This window comes from Lampris incognitus, chromosome 1 (assembly GCF_029633865.1).
Source record: "Lampris incognitus isolate fLamInc1 chromosome 1, fLamInc1.hap2, whole genome shotgun sequence".
Classification (NCBI taxonomy): Eukaryota; Metazoa; Chordata; class Actinopteri; order Lampriformes; family Lampridae; genus Lampris; species Lampris incognitus.
This window is the reverse complement of record NC_079211.1, coordinates 11,260,888-11,278,605: the sequence shown is the minus strand read 5'-3', so window position 1 is coordinate 11,278,605 and position 17,718 is coordinate 11,260,888. Positions and strand designations below refer to the sequence as shown.

The following is a 17,718-nucleotide window of genomic DNA, read 5'->3' as shown; positions in this document are numbered from 1 at the left end:
TTTTGATGGGGGAGGGGGTGTCACACTACTTTTCCTCACTCCTTGGTCTTTTTAAAGCTCATCACATGGCATCTGGGTGCAGGATGAAAACAGGTAAGTTGTTGGTGTGATTGAATTGAAAACTGGCTTTGTCTCAAGCAGAAGGCCAGTTTCTCTTGAGATATTTTGTAGGTTTTAAAATACTTGAATTTTTTTAGGGTTTGACATACCCCTTTGCCCATTTACTTGACAATGTTTGCTGATTCAAGCAGGACAATCACTGTTCTTCAGTCCACTGTGGACCTCATATAAGCCTCAACAATGTCATTGAAGAGAACAGTGCCACAAAAAGTTAGCAGGTTTGCTAAATTTGGCTATTCAACCTTCATATTTCATCATTGTCCGGCTCATGTCCAGGTACCGGGGAAAAGAAATTGTCAAAAGAACAGCTAAAAGAAAGGGATAGGGAGAATAAGATCATCAAGAAACAAGCAGAAAGGATGATGTGGTGAGATCATGATGAGGAGAAGGACAGTCTTTGATAAAATAAACAGTTTCCTGCATTTCAAGTAAGTCGAATAGCTTAAATACAGATTCACCTGTTAAGTAACCTATAAGTACAGCGATTGAAAGAAGTAAGCATTGAACTCAGCATGAATGAAAATCACAGCTCATCAATGTGGCAAGTTTCAAAATGTGGTGAAGTGCAGCTGAGGTTTCACATCCAGCGTGAGCTGTCCTAAAAGAATAAAAAGAAGGACAAACTACTTCTGCAATAAAGCCCGAGTGGCATAGTACAAATGGGTTTCTGAGCAATTCCATACTGATTGCATGGAACAGACACAATTTTAGACTGCAAAAAACTATCACAACCTGCTAATTCATTTTCCGTTACTGACAGGTGTGAATGGGTAACTAAATTAGAAAAAAAATTTCTAATAACTAAAGATAAATTAAAAAACTATTGGCAGTCTATCCTTAATCGGCGATTCCATTATTCCTCTGTAAGTATTCAAATTAGATTAGATTTCGGTGAATTACAAGTGTTCAAATTTCAATGCAAATGGACAAACTACAGGGCCATTGGTTTCAGAGTTTGAATTTGATGAATCTGATAAACAAACCAGCCAGCAGTAAAGTGACTTGAATGTCATCCCATGACTTTTATTTACAGTTTTGGATTAAACATATCAATGGGACTCAGCATGCAGATGGACAGCTCAACCTGCTCCAACGGTAAGTTATGGCACTGTTAATCACCCAGCATGCTTCCCATTGTAGAAACTGGGCTGTCTGTTTTTTTCCTTTAAACAGATACAGCCATCATCCCCACTTTCTACACTGTTGTAGAACTGCTGCTGCATTTGATAAATGTCAGCACTATGAGGAATCGTTTGGAAAGCTCTGCAGTACTAGACTTGGCAGTTAATACAATGAGCAAAATAGAAGAACCATTTGTATGCACAGATCTGTATTTAAATAACAAGAAACTGCGTTCCTCAATTAAGAGGAATGCAGACCTGTAATGGTATCACCTGATTAGCTGTTTAGATTTCATACAAATCTTTTTTTTAAATGTTATTTAGTAAACTTATTTATGTTTTTGCACCCAACTCTCAAAATCAGCTTACCCTATGTGATCTCCCTAAGGTGTTAACTATGTGTAATTGAAGGCCCATTCCATTTTTTTAAAACAATGTGCCATGGTGGGACCTTAGGAGAATAGGGAATTGGCGTTTAGGAGGAAAAAAATTCAAAATCTGACATTTATTTCCCCATTGCACTTGTCATAACAACACATTTAAGACAAATGTAAAAGAAACTTGAGAGAATGTTCTTGTATGAGGCTCAGTGGCCACCTTTTGTAGACAGTGTAATTAACATTCCCATTTTTTTTGGCTCTTAGTTGATACACTTATTAGAAGTAACCTACAATTGGAGCAAGAATACATTTAACTTGACTTGCCAGATAACCAAGGAAATAAAAATAAGGCGGTTAAAGACCTCATGAAATTAAAAGTGTTTTTCATTGTGTTATACCTTTTTTTAGCACCTAATATGCATCTTTATATCAAATCATGCCAAATATTTGACAAAAAATAATTGGCCTGAAATTCTATGGAGAAAAATCCATTCTTTCTTTTCCTTGAAAATGCTTGCTTGCCTGTGAGAGACTCAAATCTGCACTCGGGAGCGTACCCTAAAAAAGCTCATCCAATAAAATATGACAATGGTCATTTAGATGCCCGCCCCCCACACCACTTTGTGAAAACTGTAACGTAAAGGCGCGGTCATGACCTTCACTCTCACCGATCGCCATGGGACGCTGTGTTTTCGGTTGGACCTTAAGCAAAACACTATTTCCCTTCCCCAAAACTCAGTGGCTGCGGCAGAAATGGCTTGAGTTTACGCATTTCGGGGAATCTGGGGTGTTTGACAGCTCGCGCTTGTGCGACCGTCATTTCACCCCTAATTCCTTCCAAAAATTTTTAAATTTTCAAAAAGCGTGCGCGCTGACTTTCGGGTGTCACTCAAATCGGGCGCCTCCTCTCGTAAAGTACCTGCCTAATGGTGTTTTCATCCGGAAACACGTCAGATTAAGGAAACTCGCGATGCTCATAATACCATTTCCATGGGTCTTTAAAGAGAGACTGATATGCCCTTTCTGAACACATTTTTTAACATTGGGAGTTTGAAACACAACCGAAAATAGGTGTGGTTTTAAGAATTCAAAGCAATTGGCTACTGTCTTCCTGGGTCGGTGGGGCTCAGTACCGCTCGTCACTTGTTATTTAAAAAAGCATCAGATAGCGAGAGGGAGATCCTCTGCGAGGATTACAGTTTCGAGGATGAGGATTCGGTGATATAAATAACTGTTAGATAGATGATAGATAAGTAGATAGATAGACAGATAGGAGAAGAAGAGGGGGAAGGCATTTCCAGAGGCAGCTAGAGAGGAGGAAAGGTAGGCGTGAGGAGGTGAGAGTTGGAACTTTGAATGTTGCCATTATGAAAGGTAAAGGGAGAGAGCTGGCTGATATGATGGAAAGAAGAAAGGTAGGCATACTGTGTGCAAGAGACCAGGTGGACGGGGAGTAAGGCCAGGAGTATCGGAGGTGGGTTCAAACTCTCCTACCATGGTGCGAATGGGAGGAGAAATAGGGTAGGGGTAATTCTGAAGGAAGAGTATGTCAAGAGTGTGCTGGAGGTGAAGAGAGTGTCAGACAGAGTGCTGAGTATGAAGGTGGAAATCGAAGGTGTATTGCTGAATGTTATCAGCACATATGCCCCGCAAGTTGGGTGTGAGATGGAAGAGAAACAAGAATTCTGCAGTGAGTTGGGCGACGTGGTGGAGAGGGTACCCAAGGAGGAGAGAGTGGTGATTGGAGCAGACTTCATGGACATGTTGGTGAAGGGAACAGAGGTGATGAGGAGGTGATGGGTATGTATTGAGTCAAGGAGAGGAATGTGGAAGGACAGATGGTGGTGGATTTTGCGAAAAGGATGGAAATGGCTGTGGTGAATACATATTTCAAGAAGAGGGAGGAACACAGGGTGACGTACAATAGTGGAGGAAAGTGCACACAGGTGGACTATATCTTATGTAGGAGGTGCGATCTGAAAGGGATTGGAGACTGCAAGGTGGTGACAGGGCAGAACGTAGCTAGGCAGCATCGGATGGTGGTCTGTAGGATGACTTTGGAGACCAAGAAGAGGAAGCGATTGAATACACAGCCGAAGATCAAATGGCGGAAGTTGAAGAAGGAAGACTGATGTGTGGAGTTCAGGCAGGAGTTAAGACAGGCACTGGGTGGTAATGAAGAGTTGCCAGATGGCTGGAAAACCACTGCAGAAATAGTGAGGGAGACAGCTAGGAAGGCACTTGGTGTGTCATCAGGGCAGAGGAAGGAAGACAAGGAGACTTGGTGGTGGAATGGGGGAAGTACAGCAAAGCATACAGAGGAAGAGGTTGACAAAGAAGAAGTGGGATAGTCAGAGAGATGAAGAAAGTAGACAGGAGTACAAGGAGATGCAGCGTAAAATGAAGAGAGGTGGCAACGGAAAAGGCGTATGGTGAGTTGTATGACAAGTTAGACACTAAGGAAGGAGAAAAGGACTTGTACCGATTGGCTAGACAGAGGGACCGAGCTGTGAAGGATGTGCAGCAAGTTAGAGAGATCAAGGATAGAGATGGAAATGTGCTGACAAGCGAGGAGAGTGTGCTGAGAAAGGTGGAAGGAGTACTTTCAGGGGCTGATGAATGAAGAAAATGAGAGAGAGAGAGAGAGAGGAGAGAGAGAGAGAGAGAGAGAGAGAGAGAGAGAGAGAGAGAGAGAGGAGAGAGAGAGAGAGAGAGAAGAGAGAGAGAGAGAGAGAGAGAGAGAGAGAGAGAGAGAGAGAGAGAGAGAGAGAGGAGAGAGAGAGAGAGAGGAGAGAGAGAGAGAGAGAGAGGAGAGAGAGAGAGAGGTTGGAGAGTGTAGGAGGATAGTGAATCAGGAAGTTCAGTGGATTAGCAAGGAGGAAGTGAGGGCCGCTATGAAGAGGATGAAGAGTGGAAAGGCTGTTGGTCAGATGAAAGAGTACCCTGTGGAGGCATGGAGATGTTTAGGAGAAATGGCAGTGGGGTTTTTAACTAGATTGTTTAACACAACCTTGGAAAGTGAGAGGATGCCTGAGGAGTGGAGAAGAAGCTACTACTGGTACCGATTTTCAATAACAAGGGCGATGTGCAGAACTGTAGCAACTACAGAGGTATAAAGTTGATCAGCCACAGCATGAAAATTTGGGAAAGAGTAATAGAAGCAAGGTTAAGAGGAGAGGTGATGATTAGCAAGCAGCAGTATGGTTGCATGCCACGAAAGAGCACCACAGATGCGATGTTTGCTTTGAGAATGTTGATGGAGAAGTATAGAAAAGGTCAGAAAGAGTTGCATTGTGTCTTTGTAGATTTAGAGAAAGCATATGATAGGGTGCCGAGAGAGGAGGTGTGGTATTGTATGAAGAAGTCGGGAGTTGCAGAGAAGTATGTAGAGATGGTGCAGATATGTATGAGGGAAGTGTGACAATGGTGAGGTGTGCGGCTTGGAATGACAGATGGGTTCAAGGTGGAGGTGGGATTAGATCAAGGATCGGCTCTGAGCCCTTTCTTGTTTGCAATGGTGATGGACAGGTTGACGGACAAGATCAGGCAGGAGTCTCCATGGACGATGACGTTCGCGGATGACATTGTGATCTGTAGCAAGAGTAGGGTGCAGGCTGAGGAGAGCCTGGAGAGGTGGAGGTATGCACCGGAGAGAAGAGGAATGAAAGCCAGTAGGAACAAGATGGAATACCTATGCATAAATGAGAGGGAGGACAGTGGAATGGTCAGGATGCAAGGAGTGGAGGTGACGATGGCATATGAGTTTAAATGCTTGGGGTCAACTGTCCAAAGTAATGGGGAGTGCAGTAGAGAGGTGAAGAAGAGAGTGCAGGCAGGGTGGAGTGGGTAGAGAAGAGTGTCAGGAGTGATTTGCGACAGAAGGGTACCAGAAAGAATTCAAGGGAAGGTTTACAAGATGGTTTTGAGACCAGCTATGGTATATGGTTTGGAGACAGTGGCACTGACGAAAAGACAGGAGATGGAGGTGGCAGAGTTGAAGATGTTAAGAATTGCATTGGGAGTAACTAGAAGGACAGGATTAGGAACAAGTTTATTAGAGGGACCCGCTCAAGTTGGACGGTTTGGAGACAAAGCAAGTGAGGCAAGATTGAGATGGCTTGGACATGTGTGGAGGAGAGATGCTGGGTATATTGGGAAAAGGATACTGAATATGAGGAATAAGAGGAAGGCCAAAGAGGTTTATGGATGTGGTGAGGGAAGACATGCAGATGGCTGGTGTGACAGGAAGACGCAGAAGATGGGAAGAGATGGAAACGGATGATCCGCTGTGGCGACCCGCAACGGAGCAGCCGAAAGTAGTAGTAGTAGATAGATAGGTAGTCTCAGCAAAGTATCACAAACTTGAGCCAAGTAGCTAGCAGGAGGGGGGTTAAAAGAACAGCTTCTCCGTGGTTTTTTCTAGCATCTCCCTATGGACACACCTATATGCAAATTGACTGGTGTCTACGTATCCACTGGCACAATTGGGACAGCATTATCTAATAAATACAGGGTAGATAACGAACTCCTCAGGGCAATGCTATCAGCCGTAATCCTTTTTTCTATTATGATTAATGATGTATTTCTGATATATATTACGACATTGGAAGTCACTGTTTGCTTATGATGGGGCTTTATGGAAGAGGGGGGAGAATTTAAGGCACCCGGTGGCAAGGTGCCGGGTGTGGATGAGATTCGCCCTGAGATGCTGAAGGCTCTGGACATTGTTGAGCTGTCTTGGCTGACACGCCTCTTCAGTGTCGCATGGAAGTTGGGGACTACCTGTGGAGTGGCAGACTGGGGGTGGTGGTTCCCATATTCAAAAAGGGGACCCGGAGGGTGTGCTCCAATTATGGGGGCATCACATTGCGCAGCCTCCCTGGTAAAGTCTACTCTAGGGTGCTCGAAAGGAGGCTCCAACCGATTGTCGAACCTCAGATTCAGGAGGAACAATGCGGATTCCATCCTGACCATGGAACAATAGACCAACTCTTTACCCTTGCGGAAGTGCTGAGGGGAACATGGGAGTTTGACCAGCCGGTCTACATGTGTTTTGTGGACTTGGAGAAGGCTTACAACCGTGTACCACGGGGCACTCTGTGGGGGGTACTGCGGGAGTAAGGGGTACCGGGGCAGTTGCTACAAGCCATCTGGTCCTTGTATAACCAAAGTGAGAGCTGTGTCCACATTCTTGGCACAAAGTCAAACACGTTTTCAGTGGGTGTCAGACTCCGCCAAGGTTGTCCCTTGTCTCCGATTCTGTTTGTGATATTCATGGACAGGATCTCAAGGCGCAACCAAGGTGAGGAGTGTGTCCGTTTTGGGAACCTCAGAATTGCATCTCTGCTCTTTGCAGATTATGTGGTTTTGTTGGCTTCATCAGAACGCGACCTCCAGCACGCACTGGGGAGTTTGCAGCTGAGTGTGAAATGGCTGGGATGAGAGTGGGCACCTCCAAGTCTGAGGCCATGGTTCTCTATCGGAAAATAATGGATTGCTCCCTCCGGGTTGGGGATGAGTTGTTGCCTCAAGTGAAGGAGTTCAAGTATCTCGGGGTCTTGTTCACGAGTGAGGGTAGGATGGAGCAGGAGATTGACAGGTGGGTTGGTGCAGCATCAGTAGTGATGTGGACGTTGTACCGGACTGTTGTGGCGAAGAAGGAGCTGAGCCGGAAGGCAAAGCTCTCAATTTACCAGTCAATCTTCGTTCCAATCCTCATATATGGTCATGAGCTTTGGGTAGTGACCGAAAGGGTGAGATCGCAGATACAAGCGGCTGAAATGAGATGAGACGGGAAGAATTTAGTACTACTTAGAAGGAAGATTCAAGAAGTGATTTTGGTGGTTGAGAAATGGTCACACACATGGGGATTTAAGTTTTCTGTAGAAAAGACAAAGGTTGTGGTGTTTAGTAGGAGGAAAATAAGGGAAGCAGGTGTAAAGCTGTACAGGGAACACTTAGAGCAAGTAGACTTTTCGGTTTCTGGGGATTTCATTTAACACAAAGCTGACCTGGAGGGATCATATTAATAATATACATAAAAATGCAACATGGTTCTCAATGTAATGAGATGTTTGAGCATGTTATTTGTCACTGCCAGAAATACTCAACACAGAGAAAAACTGAAGAAGGAATTCGAGACATTTGGGATGGGAGTATTTAACCTTAATGTATTCAGTATTGAGGGGGATAAATGTAAACCATTGTTTGTGTTATTAAAAGAAATTGGCATAATGAAGAGGATCTAGCGCTATTATTATTTATTATTATTAGTTTTTTTCTTCTCTGCTGCCTTTCATCCTTTAATACTCTGGCCCACACTGCAGCATAGTGGGTGGCGGTAATGCACCTTAAACGCTAGTTGCCACCCGCCGTTAAATAGAAGAAGAAGAAGAATTTGACGTTGGACACCATCTACAGTCAATCACAGATCTCTCTCGAGTGGCCGCAGACGCGCTGTTTTGGCCTTTCTCCGTGGTCACTCCAACTCGGAACATAGCCTATCAATAGGAATTTTCAGATTTTGATGTCAGTATCACTTTAAGGGCCAGAGTCATTGCTCTTTGACAAGTGTTGAGACAACTTTTCAATCATGGAATGTGTAAATTGAGTTGTGTTTGGTCATGAATTGCTTGTTTCTCTCTGGAGCTATGCATTACCATGAGTGGAATAAATAATAATGAAATGAAACTATCCCTGAGTTGGTATAATGATCATGGATATGGATGCGACAGGCAACAAGATAAACTTTAACTTAGGGATGCTGTGATCTATAGGCTGATCAGAACAGCTGATCAGATGACGCAAAATAGACATTTCTCTGCGTGGCAAAAGAAACTCGCTAAAATGGCTTCACCAGTCTGGCAAGTCTACGAGGTGTCTGAAAAAGACAATAAAATCGCTATGTGTGTGAAGCAGAAATCCCTCGTGGTGGACCGCAACATTTTAGTACCACGAACCTCGTTAGACAATTCATCACGTCAAAGAATACGGTGAGTATGAAAGGCAAGCCAGCGCAAAATCAGTAAAGTGAGTTAACCCTTTAGCAACTCCGTCTTCCATCACTCGTGTTACCTCTCTAGCTTCGCGGCTCCGAACCGTAGTTGGAATCCTCTGGTGTCTCACTAGTCTTTTTCTCTTAGCCTGGCTTGTAGCTGGTAACACATCCCAGAGTCCGGACCAACTCTGCGGTGGAGAACGGGGCACTTTATTTCAGCACTGCAGTACAGTCTAACACACGGCTTCCCTCTGATGCATTAAAAATCATCACTTGATAAAGGTGGCAACCTTCCTATCTGTTGGCACACTGCTATACTGTGGAAAAACAGCATACACACACGGCTCCCTGCGTCTACGTCACCCCCACGGATTAGCCACAAAGCCCCCTCCTTAAAGGGGCAAGGCTAAGCTTGCAACATTCAGTTGTCAGGGAGACATTTAAACGGCGGGAACCCTATAGCAGCGAAATATCAGCCAATGATGGAATTAATTGGCCTTGATCGGCAGCCTCTTTCTGTAGTGGAAGGTGAAGGGTTCCAATGACTTATTACCTACTTGGGTCCGCGCTATATCCTTCAAGGGCATAAACATTTAATAGACGTATGCCTAGCCCAGTTATACCAAACTGTGTACACATATTGACAGCATTTTAAAGGACAACGTCACATCAGTTGGTTTTACAAGTTACATCTGGAGTTCGAGTGCATGTCTCGTGTCCCTGTTAAGCTTAACCGCGCACTTTATTGATCAAAACTTCAAACAACACAACGTTGTTCTTTATTGTCAAGAATTCACAGGGTCAGAGCGGGGGCCCTGGCTGTTGCATTCATTGACATGTTCTGATCCTGGGGAATCCCGAGAGAAAAGGTACACACTATTCTAAGGGATAACGCTAAGAACATGGCAAAGGCCATGAAGGATGTGGATTTACCCAGCCTACCCTGTATGGTGCATACACTCCAGCTCGTTGTGGCCAAGGGAGTATTGTCACAGCGAAGCATCTCTGATATAGCTGCAGGGAGATGGCTCGTCGGTCATTTTAAATATTCCCCGGTAGCGTACTCCTGACTCCAAAGTATTCAACTACTGGGCCAGTCTTACACGTTACATTCACATGTCTAACGTTGTATCAACGCCGATAACTCTCTTCTACGGTTACAGAACATACACTCTGAACAAGATCGCCGCCTAGTGGATCTTCAGTAATAAGCCATATCATTAGGAAATAACAGTTTAAATGTTAGGATACTACACATACTACGTAAATATTTCTGTTATGCCTGATAAAAAATAAGTACATCATCATCATCAGTTCCATAACCTATGGAGGTCATAGGAGCACAGCTGATGCCTCAACAAGTCTCCTCCACCGTTCCCTATCCATCGCAGCTCTCCCCCCTCCACTACACTCATAAGGTTGGTGAAGGACGTGGCTGTTGTTAACCTGGGCCTCGACCGGCCTGGTATGGTGATAGAGTTTGGTTGAGTCATCATTGTGTTTCAATAGGGGAAGTACCTGGTGGTCCCTATCTCCTCTCCAGGTATGCATGGCCATTGGTTCACAGAGGAACTCATCCACCCTTTGACAGGTTTTGTTTTTAGTCCTGCTGGGTGTCCACCCACTCTCCTCACAACAACCCAAGGGTTGAAGTGGGGGTGCTGGTTTAGTCGCCAACGACCCGACAGTTGCAGTTTAACGTCATACCCAGGACGCAATATGTAGGCCAAATGATTAAGTACGCTATTGGTAAAAGGAATGCTGTGTGCCATTTTCTTAAAATTAATCTTAACTTTGCTTTTAAAATAAGCCCTTTTAAGAGTTGTGCAATTTATTAAGATAGGCTACAAAAATGCAAATAGCCTGATCTACGAAAATGCATAAAATGGACCTAATATTTGCATTTTTGTTAATAAAAAGGTATAAAGACCGATATTTCCCAGACACACTCAAGCCACAGCTACATGTTTAGTAGGCCTGTTGTAGTAGGCCTAAATTTAGGAAGGCCCTGTATTTTCAATTCAATTTAATTTATTGTCATTAAAATCAATGTGCTGGCACGTGTCAAAAACTAAATGAAGGCTGCGTTTTCGTCAAACAGTGCAAGACAGACATAGACAAAAATGAGGCAAACATAGGAAGATATATACAGATGAAGACTAAAAGCTAAAGATAAGTATAAAAGAAGGCGCGAGTGTAAGCATATGTAGGGCAGTAGCCTGGGCAGGCCATTAGAGGTCTTTTCCGCTGAGAGTTCAGCAATTGTCGCTGTCTGTATGAGTTCTGTGTGGGACGCCATCTTTGCTTTCTTTTTTTTTTGTTTGACTACCTCATAAGCGGAAGTGGGGGCTTGTGATTTCTAGGTTATGGACCAAGCAGCTGCTGTGAGCCATTAAAGTGCGATCACGGATGAATAGACTCGCTGGCTCTTGGATCCTTTAGTAGACTTGTTAGCGCAGGCACCATGGCGCGGGAGACTCAGGTTCGCGTCCTGGCTGCGGCGGTTCCTGGGCTGCCCCCCCCCCGAATTCGCTATAATACTTTCTCAGCTCTTAATTATATTTTTGCAGTGCTGTTAAGAATAGGTACTTTTATTGCTATAAATAGTAAATAAATGCAACACTTTAAATGGAAGGCCCCAATCCCCCCACCCACCCACCCTGTGATTGGCGATCGACCGATTCTGATTCTGCTGATCAGCCCCAAAAACCCTAATCGGAGCACCCCTACTCTAAATTTCACTGAAGTTCCTCCTAAAACAGAATCAAAAATTATTCTGCAAGGGATAACGTATAATAAACAGGACAATGTAAAGTATCAAATGTGGCATTACATGTGGTAATATCGTGGGTGATAGGCAAGTGTCTGGTAATGAATTAGATGCATTAAAGCGAGCAGCGAATTATGAAAATATAACTGGTGGAGAAATACAGAAACTGACTTTCATTTTGCTTGATAGCTCTCTTAAGTATTTTTTTCTATTTTTTTTTCTCTTTTAAAATATTGTTTTGTTCTGTCGTCTGCCTGTGTGTTTTCTTAAGCTATCCTGATTGGGACTGTCGTCTGGAGACCATTAAGAGGTCGGTGCCTTGGCGTCCTAAATGTTTAATCTTTACATCCCGATGAATTGTGATGCACAAAATTTTCTCAGTGTAACGTTGTGCTTTGCATCAGCGATATTGAACCTCTAAAGTTTTTATCTTTTCTTAACTCCATTGTTATGGTCCTGGATGAAACATAAATCATGTGTACACTTTGACTGCACCTTAGCTGGCATGTCTTTAATTGATAAGTCTTAACTGGATGTCTAAATAAAAGTTGCCTTGTCATTAAAGGGGGAATGAGGAGCCAGAGAAGCTACAGGATGAAGGAACATCATCTATGTGCCCCCAGGAAACCAAGAAAGGCCGATGTAAACTTTATTGGAATATATTGTTTTCATGTCCGTATGCCAAGTATTGCTGCGCTAACTTTTTATTTTTTCCCCCACAGACCAACAACCAAATAAAAGCGGCCCTAAAAAGGTAATGAGTTGCTTTTATAGGTGAGGCTGTATGATGGTTCTTGTATGTACTGAAGGTGTCTAACTCTAATCAAAACTGAAATCTGTGTTTATAATATTGTTTTCTCAGCCTACTGCGAACAGCAAAGTGGTTTGTGTGAAGTTTTCAGCTCAGACTCTTGATGAGAAGTTTCTGAAGTCATTGATTGAACCATTTGGGAAAATGGTAAAAGTCATCATGTTTCCTTCTTTGGTAAGATAAATTCATTTTCTGCTATGTTGCACTGTGTTTTTAATGCCCATTCCAGACACACCCACATTTAATTTATATGCTAAAGAAACAGTGTGATCAAGATTATGTTGAAATGTCTTGTCATTTATTTTATAATCTCAATATTCTGATTCTCTTGGTATCAACCCTCCACGTGTCAGTGAGTTTCAGGTTGATTTATTGTTACATGTTGGGATATAGAATCTACCTTTTCTAGTACTTTCAATGGCCAAAGTTCTGATAATAGCCTCATTAAGATAGTGGTCTGAATAAGATATTACCAGGTAAACAGGTTTTTTTGATAACTATAGCACGATAAGGTCTTAGCATGAATAATCATATTTCTGTAAAAAAAAGAAAAAAGTATTCTGGTATTAATTTGGTCATTCAAAGGCTGTCCAGAAATGGAAAACCAATTTGTACTATTTCTCTCAAGTGGAGGTTTTGCGACACTTCTTCCATCTGATGTGTGACAGCTGTCCAACTGCCAGAAAGACGGCATTTATTTTGTGTTTGCAAACTGTTTACATAGAAAAACGAGTGAATAAAAAATATTCTGATCAAAGTTGGGGTGAGCCTGAAACCTTCCTCATACTTAAAGATCCTATGTATAATTTTGCTGACCTGACCACTGATATCTATTAGTGCAAATAACAAGTCAAATAATGCAGAACTATTAAATTCAAAATCAAGTTTGCAGACATACAGCACATTTAGCAACATTTGCCATTTTCTGATGACATCTTTTCTCCCCCCCCCCCTTTTCTCCCCAATTGTATCTGGCCAATCACCCCGCTCTCTGAGCCATCCCGGTCACTGCGCCACCCCCTATGCCAACCCGGGGAGGGCTGCAGACTACCACATGCTTCAAAAATTCAAAAACATGTGATCACTAGCCGTCTAGTCGGGGGGGAGGTTGCATACAAGGTTAATGGTATTTGTCTATTGGCATGATTTATTTATAATTACAAAATAGGTGCTTATATCTATGTCTGCAACTGCTGGCCAATACATTCCTGTTATTCAATGTGGACATCTCTGGTTTGCAAATGATAAAATATTTTTCAGTTAGGCATAGATTGCACATTTTACTACTGGTTGAATATGCTTTGTTCTTTGAGAGGATTTTCCAGGTGGTTGAATAATTAATGTTTATGTCCGCCAATGACCAAATATAACGGCTTAAAGGTGTTGCATTCTTTAAACGGTCGTTTCTAAAGCCACGTGTACATTAAACCTCTTTTTGAATGTTCCCTCTGTTAGACTGGCGTATGTCTCTATTTTGCCATTGTCATTTCTCATCACTGTAGCTTGGTAGATAACCTTTCGTCTGGCGTTTTCTTTCGAGGGGGCATGAGTCGTTCACACGGCAGCTGCAGTTGGGGGTGTCCGTTTGTGATGAAGGTGTCATTGATTTGTTATATATAGATATTTCGAAACATAAATTTCTAACTGCTAAGCGAGGCAAAGCTCGAAGCTAGTTAACAAACTAGAAACAAGAGGCTGCTTACTAAACACAAGAGTCGTCTGAGAAAGAAAACTAGAGAATCTAGCGATAAATGAACTAAGCACAGAAAATACCTAAATCAGTCGGACAAATGAAGAGGTTAGGGCAGAATATAGAGAAAAGATAGTAAGAGAAGAAACAGCAGTTATCGATCTCACGAAGCCGACTCTGACGAAGGTGGAAGCCGGAAACAGCTGGCAGTGACCATCACTAATATATATGTATTTTGATGGTCACTATATTGATTATATATATAGAAAGTAGGCAACCGGTATAAATAAGGACATTTACTGTAACCATGTAGGCAGCTGATGAGTGCATTGAGCACGAAACAAGCTTGTTGTGCCATTTAACAACTTTGAGCTATAAAAAGAAAAAAAAGAAGAAAAAAAAATATATATATATCCCATAGGTTTATTTGACTACTTTTCTTGCATTCTTAATCACGCCAACACCAAGCAAAATTCCTATTTCATGTAATGCACATGGCAATACAAGTCTTTCTCATTCTGATAAGGGCTTTTATTTTTGTTTTTTCTGTCAGGCGTATGTGGAGATGGGCTCCAGCGACCAAGCTAAGGACCTGGTGACGTACTACAGCAGCAATCCTGTCTCTGTGAAAGGAGAAGAGGTTGTCGTCTTCATCGCCTCGACCTTTAACTTCCTCCAGGTAGGGGCTCTCTTCCAGACAGCAGCGTTCGACATCAGGCAGATCACCCATGAGCCCACGCACCAAGTGATGGAGTGGAAAATTTTAGCTCAATTTGCAACGCCGTTCAGTTTCATCAAGTCCCTGTTGTTGTCAAAAAAGACGGTAATTTGTCTAAAAAGTTGTGATTTCCAGAGCTGTTGTGTTTCTGTTTCTATCCCAGAGTTCTCAGGTGCTGAGATTCACTCCGGCCCCTACAGGAAAGGACGGCCAGTCTGACCTCATCAGCATCACCAAGCGCTTCGGCTTGCCGCTCTACACTCTCTTCCTGCCATCTCAGGTCAGGGCTCTTTCCTCTTCAATCTAGTTCAGTGCACACTGACAAAACACTCATTGAAACCGAGTAAGGAGGACAAGTGAAATTTGTGCAGGTGATACCTGCACAAACCTAGCCATGACCTCCTCATCAACTCCATTCCCCTCACCAACATGCCCGTTGAAGGCCGCTCCAGTCACCACTCTCTCCTCCTTGGGTACATTCTCCATCACTTTATCCAACTCACTCCAGAATTTCTCTATCTCTCTATCTATCCTTCTATCACACCCAACTTGTGGGGCATATGTGCTGATAACATTCATCATCAGGGTGCCCCAGTGTCTCACCTGGTAGTACCACATAAGGCTGAGTCTGTAACGCAGTGGAAAAAACATTCATCATCGCACCTTCAATTTCCAGCTTCATACTCATACGTCATACCCTGCCTGACTCTGTCCGACACACTCCTCATCTCCGACACACTCTTGACATACTCTTCCTTCAGAATTACCCCTACCCCCATCCGCACCATGGTAGAAGAGTTTGAATCCACCTCCGATGCTCCTGGCCTTATTCCCTTTCCACCTGGTCTCTTGCACACACAGCTACCTTCCTTTTTGCCATCATATGAGCCAGTTCACTCCCTTTACCAGTCATATTGCCAACATTCAAAGTTCTGACTCTCACCTCCACACTCTTACCCCTTCCTCCTCTCCCACTGCTTCTGGACATGCCTTCCCCCTCTCCTTCGCCCAACAATAGCATAGTTTCCACCAGCACCCTGCTGGCCAACCGTACAAGTGGTGGTCGTTGGTAACCCGGACCTCGACCGATCCGGTATGGAAATCTGATTTATGAGCCGCATATTTGATTTGGCAAAGGTTTTACGCTGGATGCCCTTCCTGACACAACCCTCCCCATTTATCCGGGCTTAGGACCGGCACTAAGGATGCACTGACTTGTGCATCCTGGGTGGCTGGGTTGTAGGTGAGATGAATATAAAATAATAAAAAAATATGGTTGCCATGGGGAGTTCAGAGTAGCAGAGGAGGCATGAGTCTGTGTTTTGTTATTGAAGGACTTTGAAAAAGCTTCACTAGTCCACCAGTGTATCCCATAGTTCTGTGTAAAACTTGGATCTTTGTCTAGCAGTATGCCATGTAATATCGACTCTTATTCTATCAGGCTTTTGTAGAGATGAAAAATGAAGCAGACGCTCAGAAGCTGGTCGACTACTATTCATCCAACACGCTGAGAATGAACGGACAAGTTATAAAGGTGGCCTTCTCTGCAGAATACAACAGTCTCATGTAAGTTTGACTTCATATCAACAATTAATGTTAGACACAAATATTAATAGTCTGTCCTCTGCAAGTTCTTTGACATTTAGTCTAGTTGCAACAACAGTGGTATTTTCTCTTCAGAATCAGAATCATGTTTATTGGCCATGTAGGTTTGCACATACATGGAATTGGACTCCGGTTTTGTGGCTCTCTCAGTGTATTTAACAGAATAACAACACTACAACACAACAATCTTCAGATATATACACAAGGATTGACTTATACAGGCGAAGTAAGAGGTGATAAAGTGCAGTGGTGCAGAGAATATGTCAGAGATGCTGAAATAGATGTGAGCTGGTTACTTACATACATGACTGAAGTAGATGGACATGACAGAGCATACCAGTATACATACAATGTACAGTACAGTATATACAAAATGATTGGATTTATTTGACAATATGTTTTTATTTTATTTTTATTTTTTTTGGATTTGTCCTCCTTTTTCTCCCCAATTGCACTTTTTGGCCAATTACCCCACTCTTCCGAACCGTCCTGGCTGCTGCTCCACCCGCCTCTGCCGACCCAAGGAGAGCTGCAGACTACCACATGCTTCCTCCGATACATGTGGAGTCACCAGCCGCTTCTTTTCACCTGGCAGTGAGGAGTTTCACCAGGGGGACGTAGTACATGGGAGGATCACGCTATCCCCCCCCCCCCCCCCGAAATGGCGCCCCGACTGACCAGAAGAGGCACTAGTGCAGCGACCAGTACACATACCCACAGCCGGCTTCCCACCCACAGATGCGGCCAATTGTGTCTGTAGGGACGCCCGACCAAGCCGGAGGCAACACGGGGATTTGAACTGGAGATCCACGTGTTGGTAGGCAACGGACTAGACCGCTATGCTACCCGGACACCCCTATTTGACAGTATTAAGCTTTCATTTGAATGACAGCCCGTGGAAAGAAACTGTAGCTGGATAGCTCAGTTGGTAAGAACGTCGGCTTTCTATGCTGGAGATCGGGGGTTAAAACCCCCGGCTGGAACAAGTCTTCCATAAGAGTCTGTGGCTTAGACTCCTAATGCTATACAAGTCAGCTACCTCGGATGTGAGTGAGAGTAACATGAATAGAGTCATACCGGCTCGGATGTCGCCCGGGTGAACAAGGTCTGCGTCAGGTGTTGAGGAACCAGGGGAACATGATGAGAAATGGGCTACTGGAACAAGAAAGTCATGGACAAGGGCCATCATAACTATATGTGCAAGAGCACATAATGTTATGATGGCTTCTAATTTCTTGTTTCTGTCAGAGACCATTTGTGTCTTGGGATTTGTTCATTGAAAGTGTTGTAGTCATAATGGACAGAGGAGGTTATGCCATGTGGGATCATGCAGAAAATACTGTTTTACATCCAAACGATAAGCAATTTAAAAAAAACAAAACAAACCTTTAATGAAGTTGAAAAATCATAAATGCAAGTTGGATGTGTTTCTGTTGGCTGGTATTAAGCAAACAACCCATCACCCTGTACAGGCCATGACAAGACTACATCATGAAAAACACTCGA

The 17,718-nt window shown here is 43.4% G+C and overlaps 1 protein-coding gene across 2 annotated transcripts in view; it reads left to right on the top strand.

The window, feature by feature from the left end:
* The window catches only part of matr3l1.1 (matrin 3-like 1.1), a 37,900-nt gene that overhangs the window by 8,924 nt on the left and 11,258 nt on the right, over positions 1-17,718 (top strand). Inside the window, exons 3-10 of one of the 2 annotated variants that reach the window (XM_056295197.1) lie at positions 1,154-1,215; positions 11,660-11,698; positions 11,954-12,030; positions 12,111-12,142; positions 12,251-12,373; positions 14,443-14,568; positions 14,771-14,887; positions 16,049-16,173. In XM_056295197.1, coding sequence (XP_056151172.1) covers positions 1,154-1,215; positions 11,660-11,698; positions 11,954-12,030; positions 12,111-12,142; positions 12,251-12,373; positions 14,443-14,568; positions 14,771-14,887; positions 16,049-16,173 — 701 coding nt within the window. The remainder of the gene's footprint in view (positions 1-1,153; positions 1,216-11,659; positions 11,699-11,953; positions 12,031-12,110; positions 12,143-12,250; positions 12,374-14,442; positions 14,569-14,770; positions 14,888-16,048; positions 16,174-17,718) is intronic. The other variant, XM_056295198.1, reaches the window with a different exon arrangement.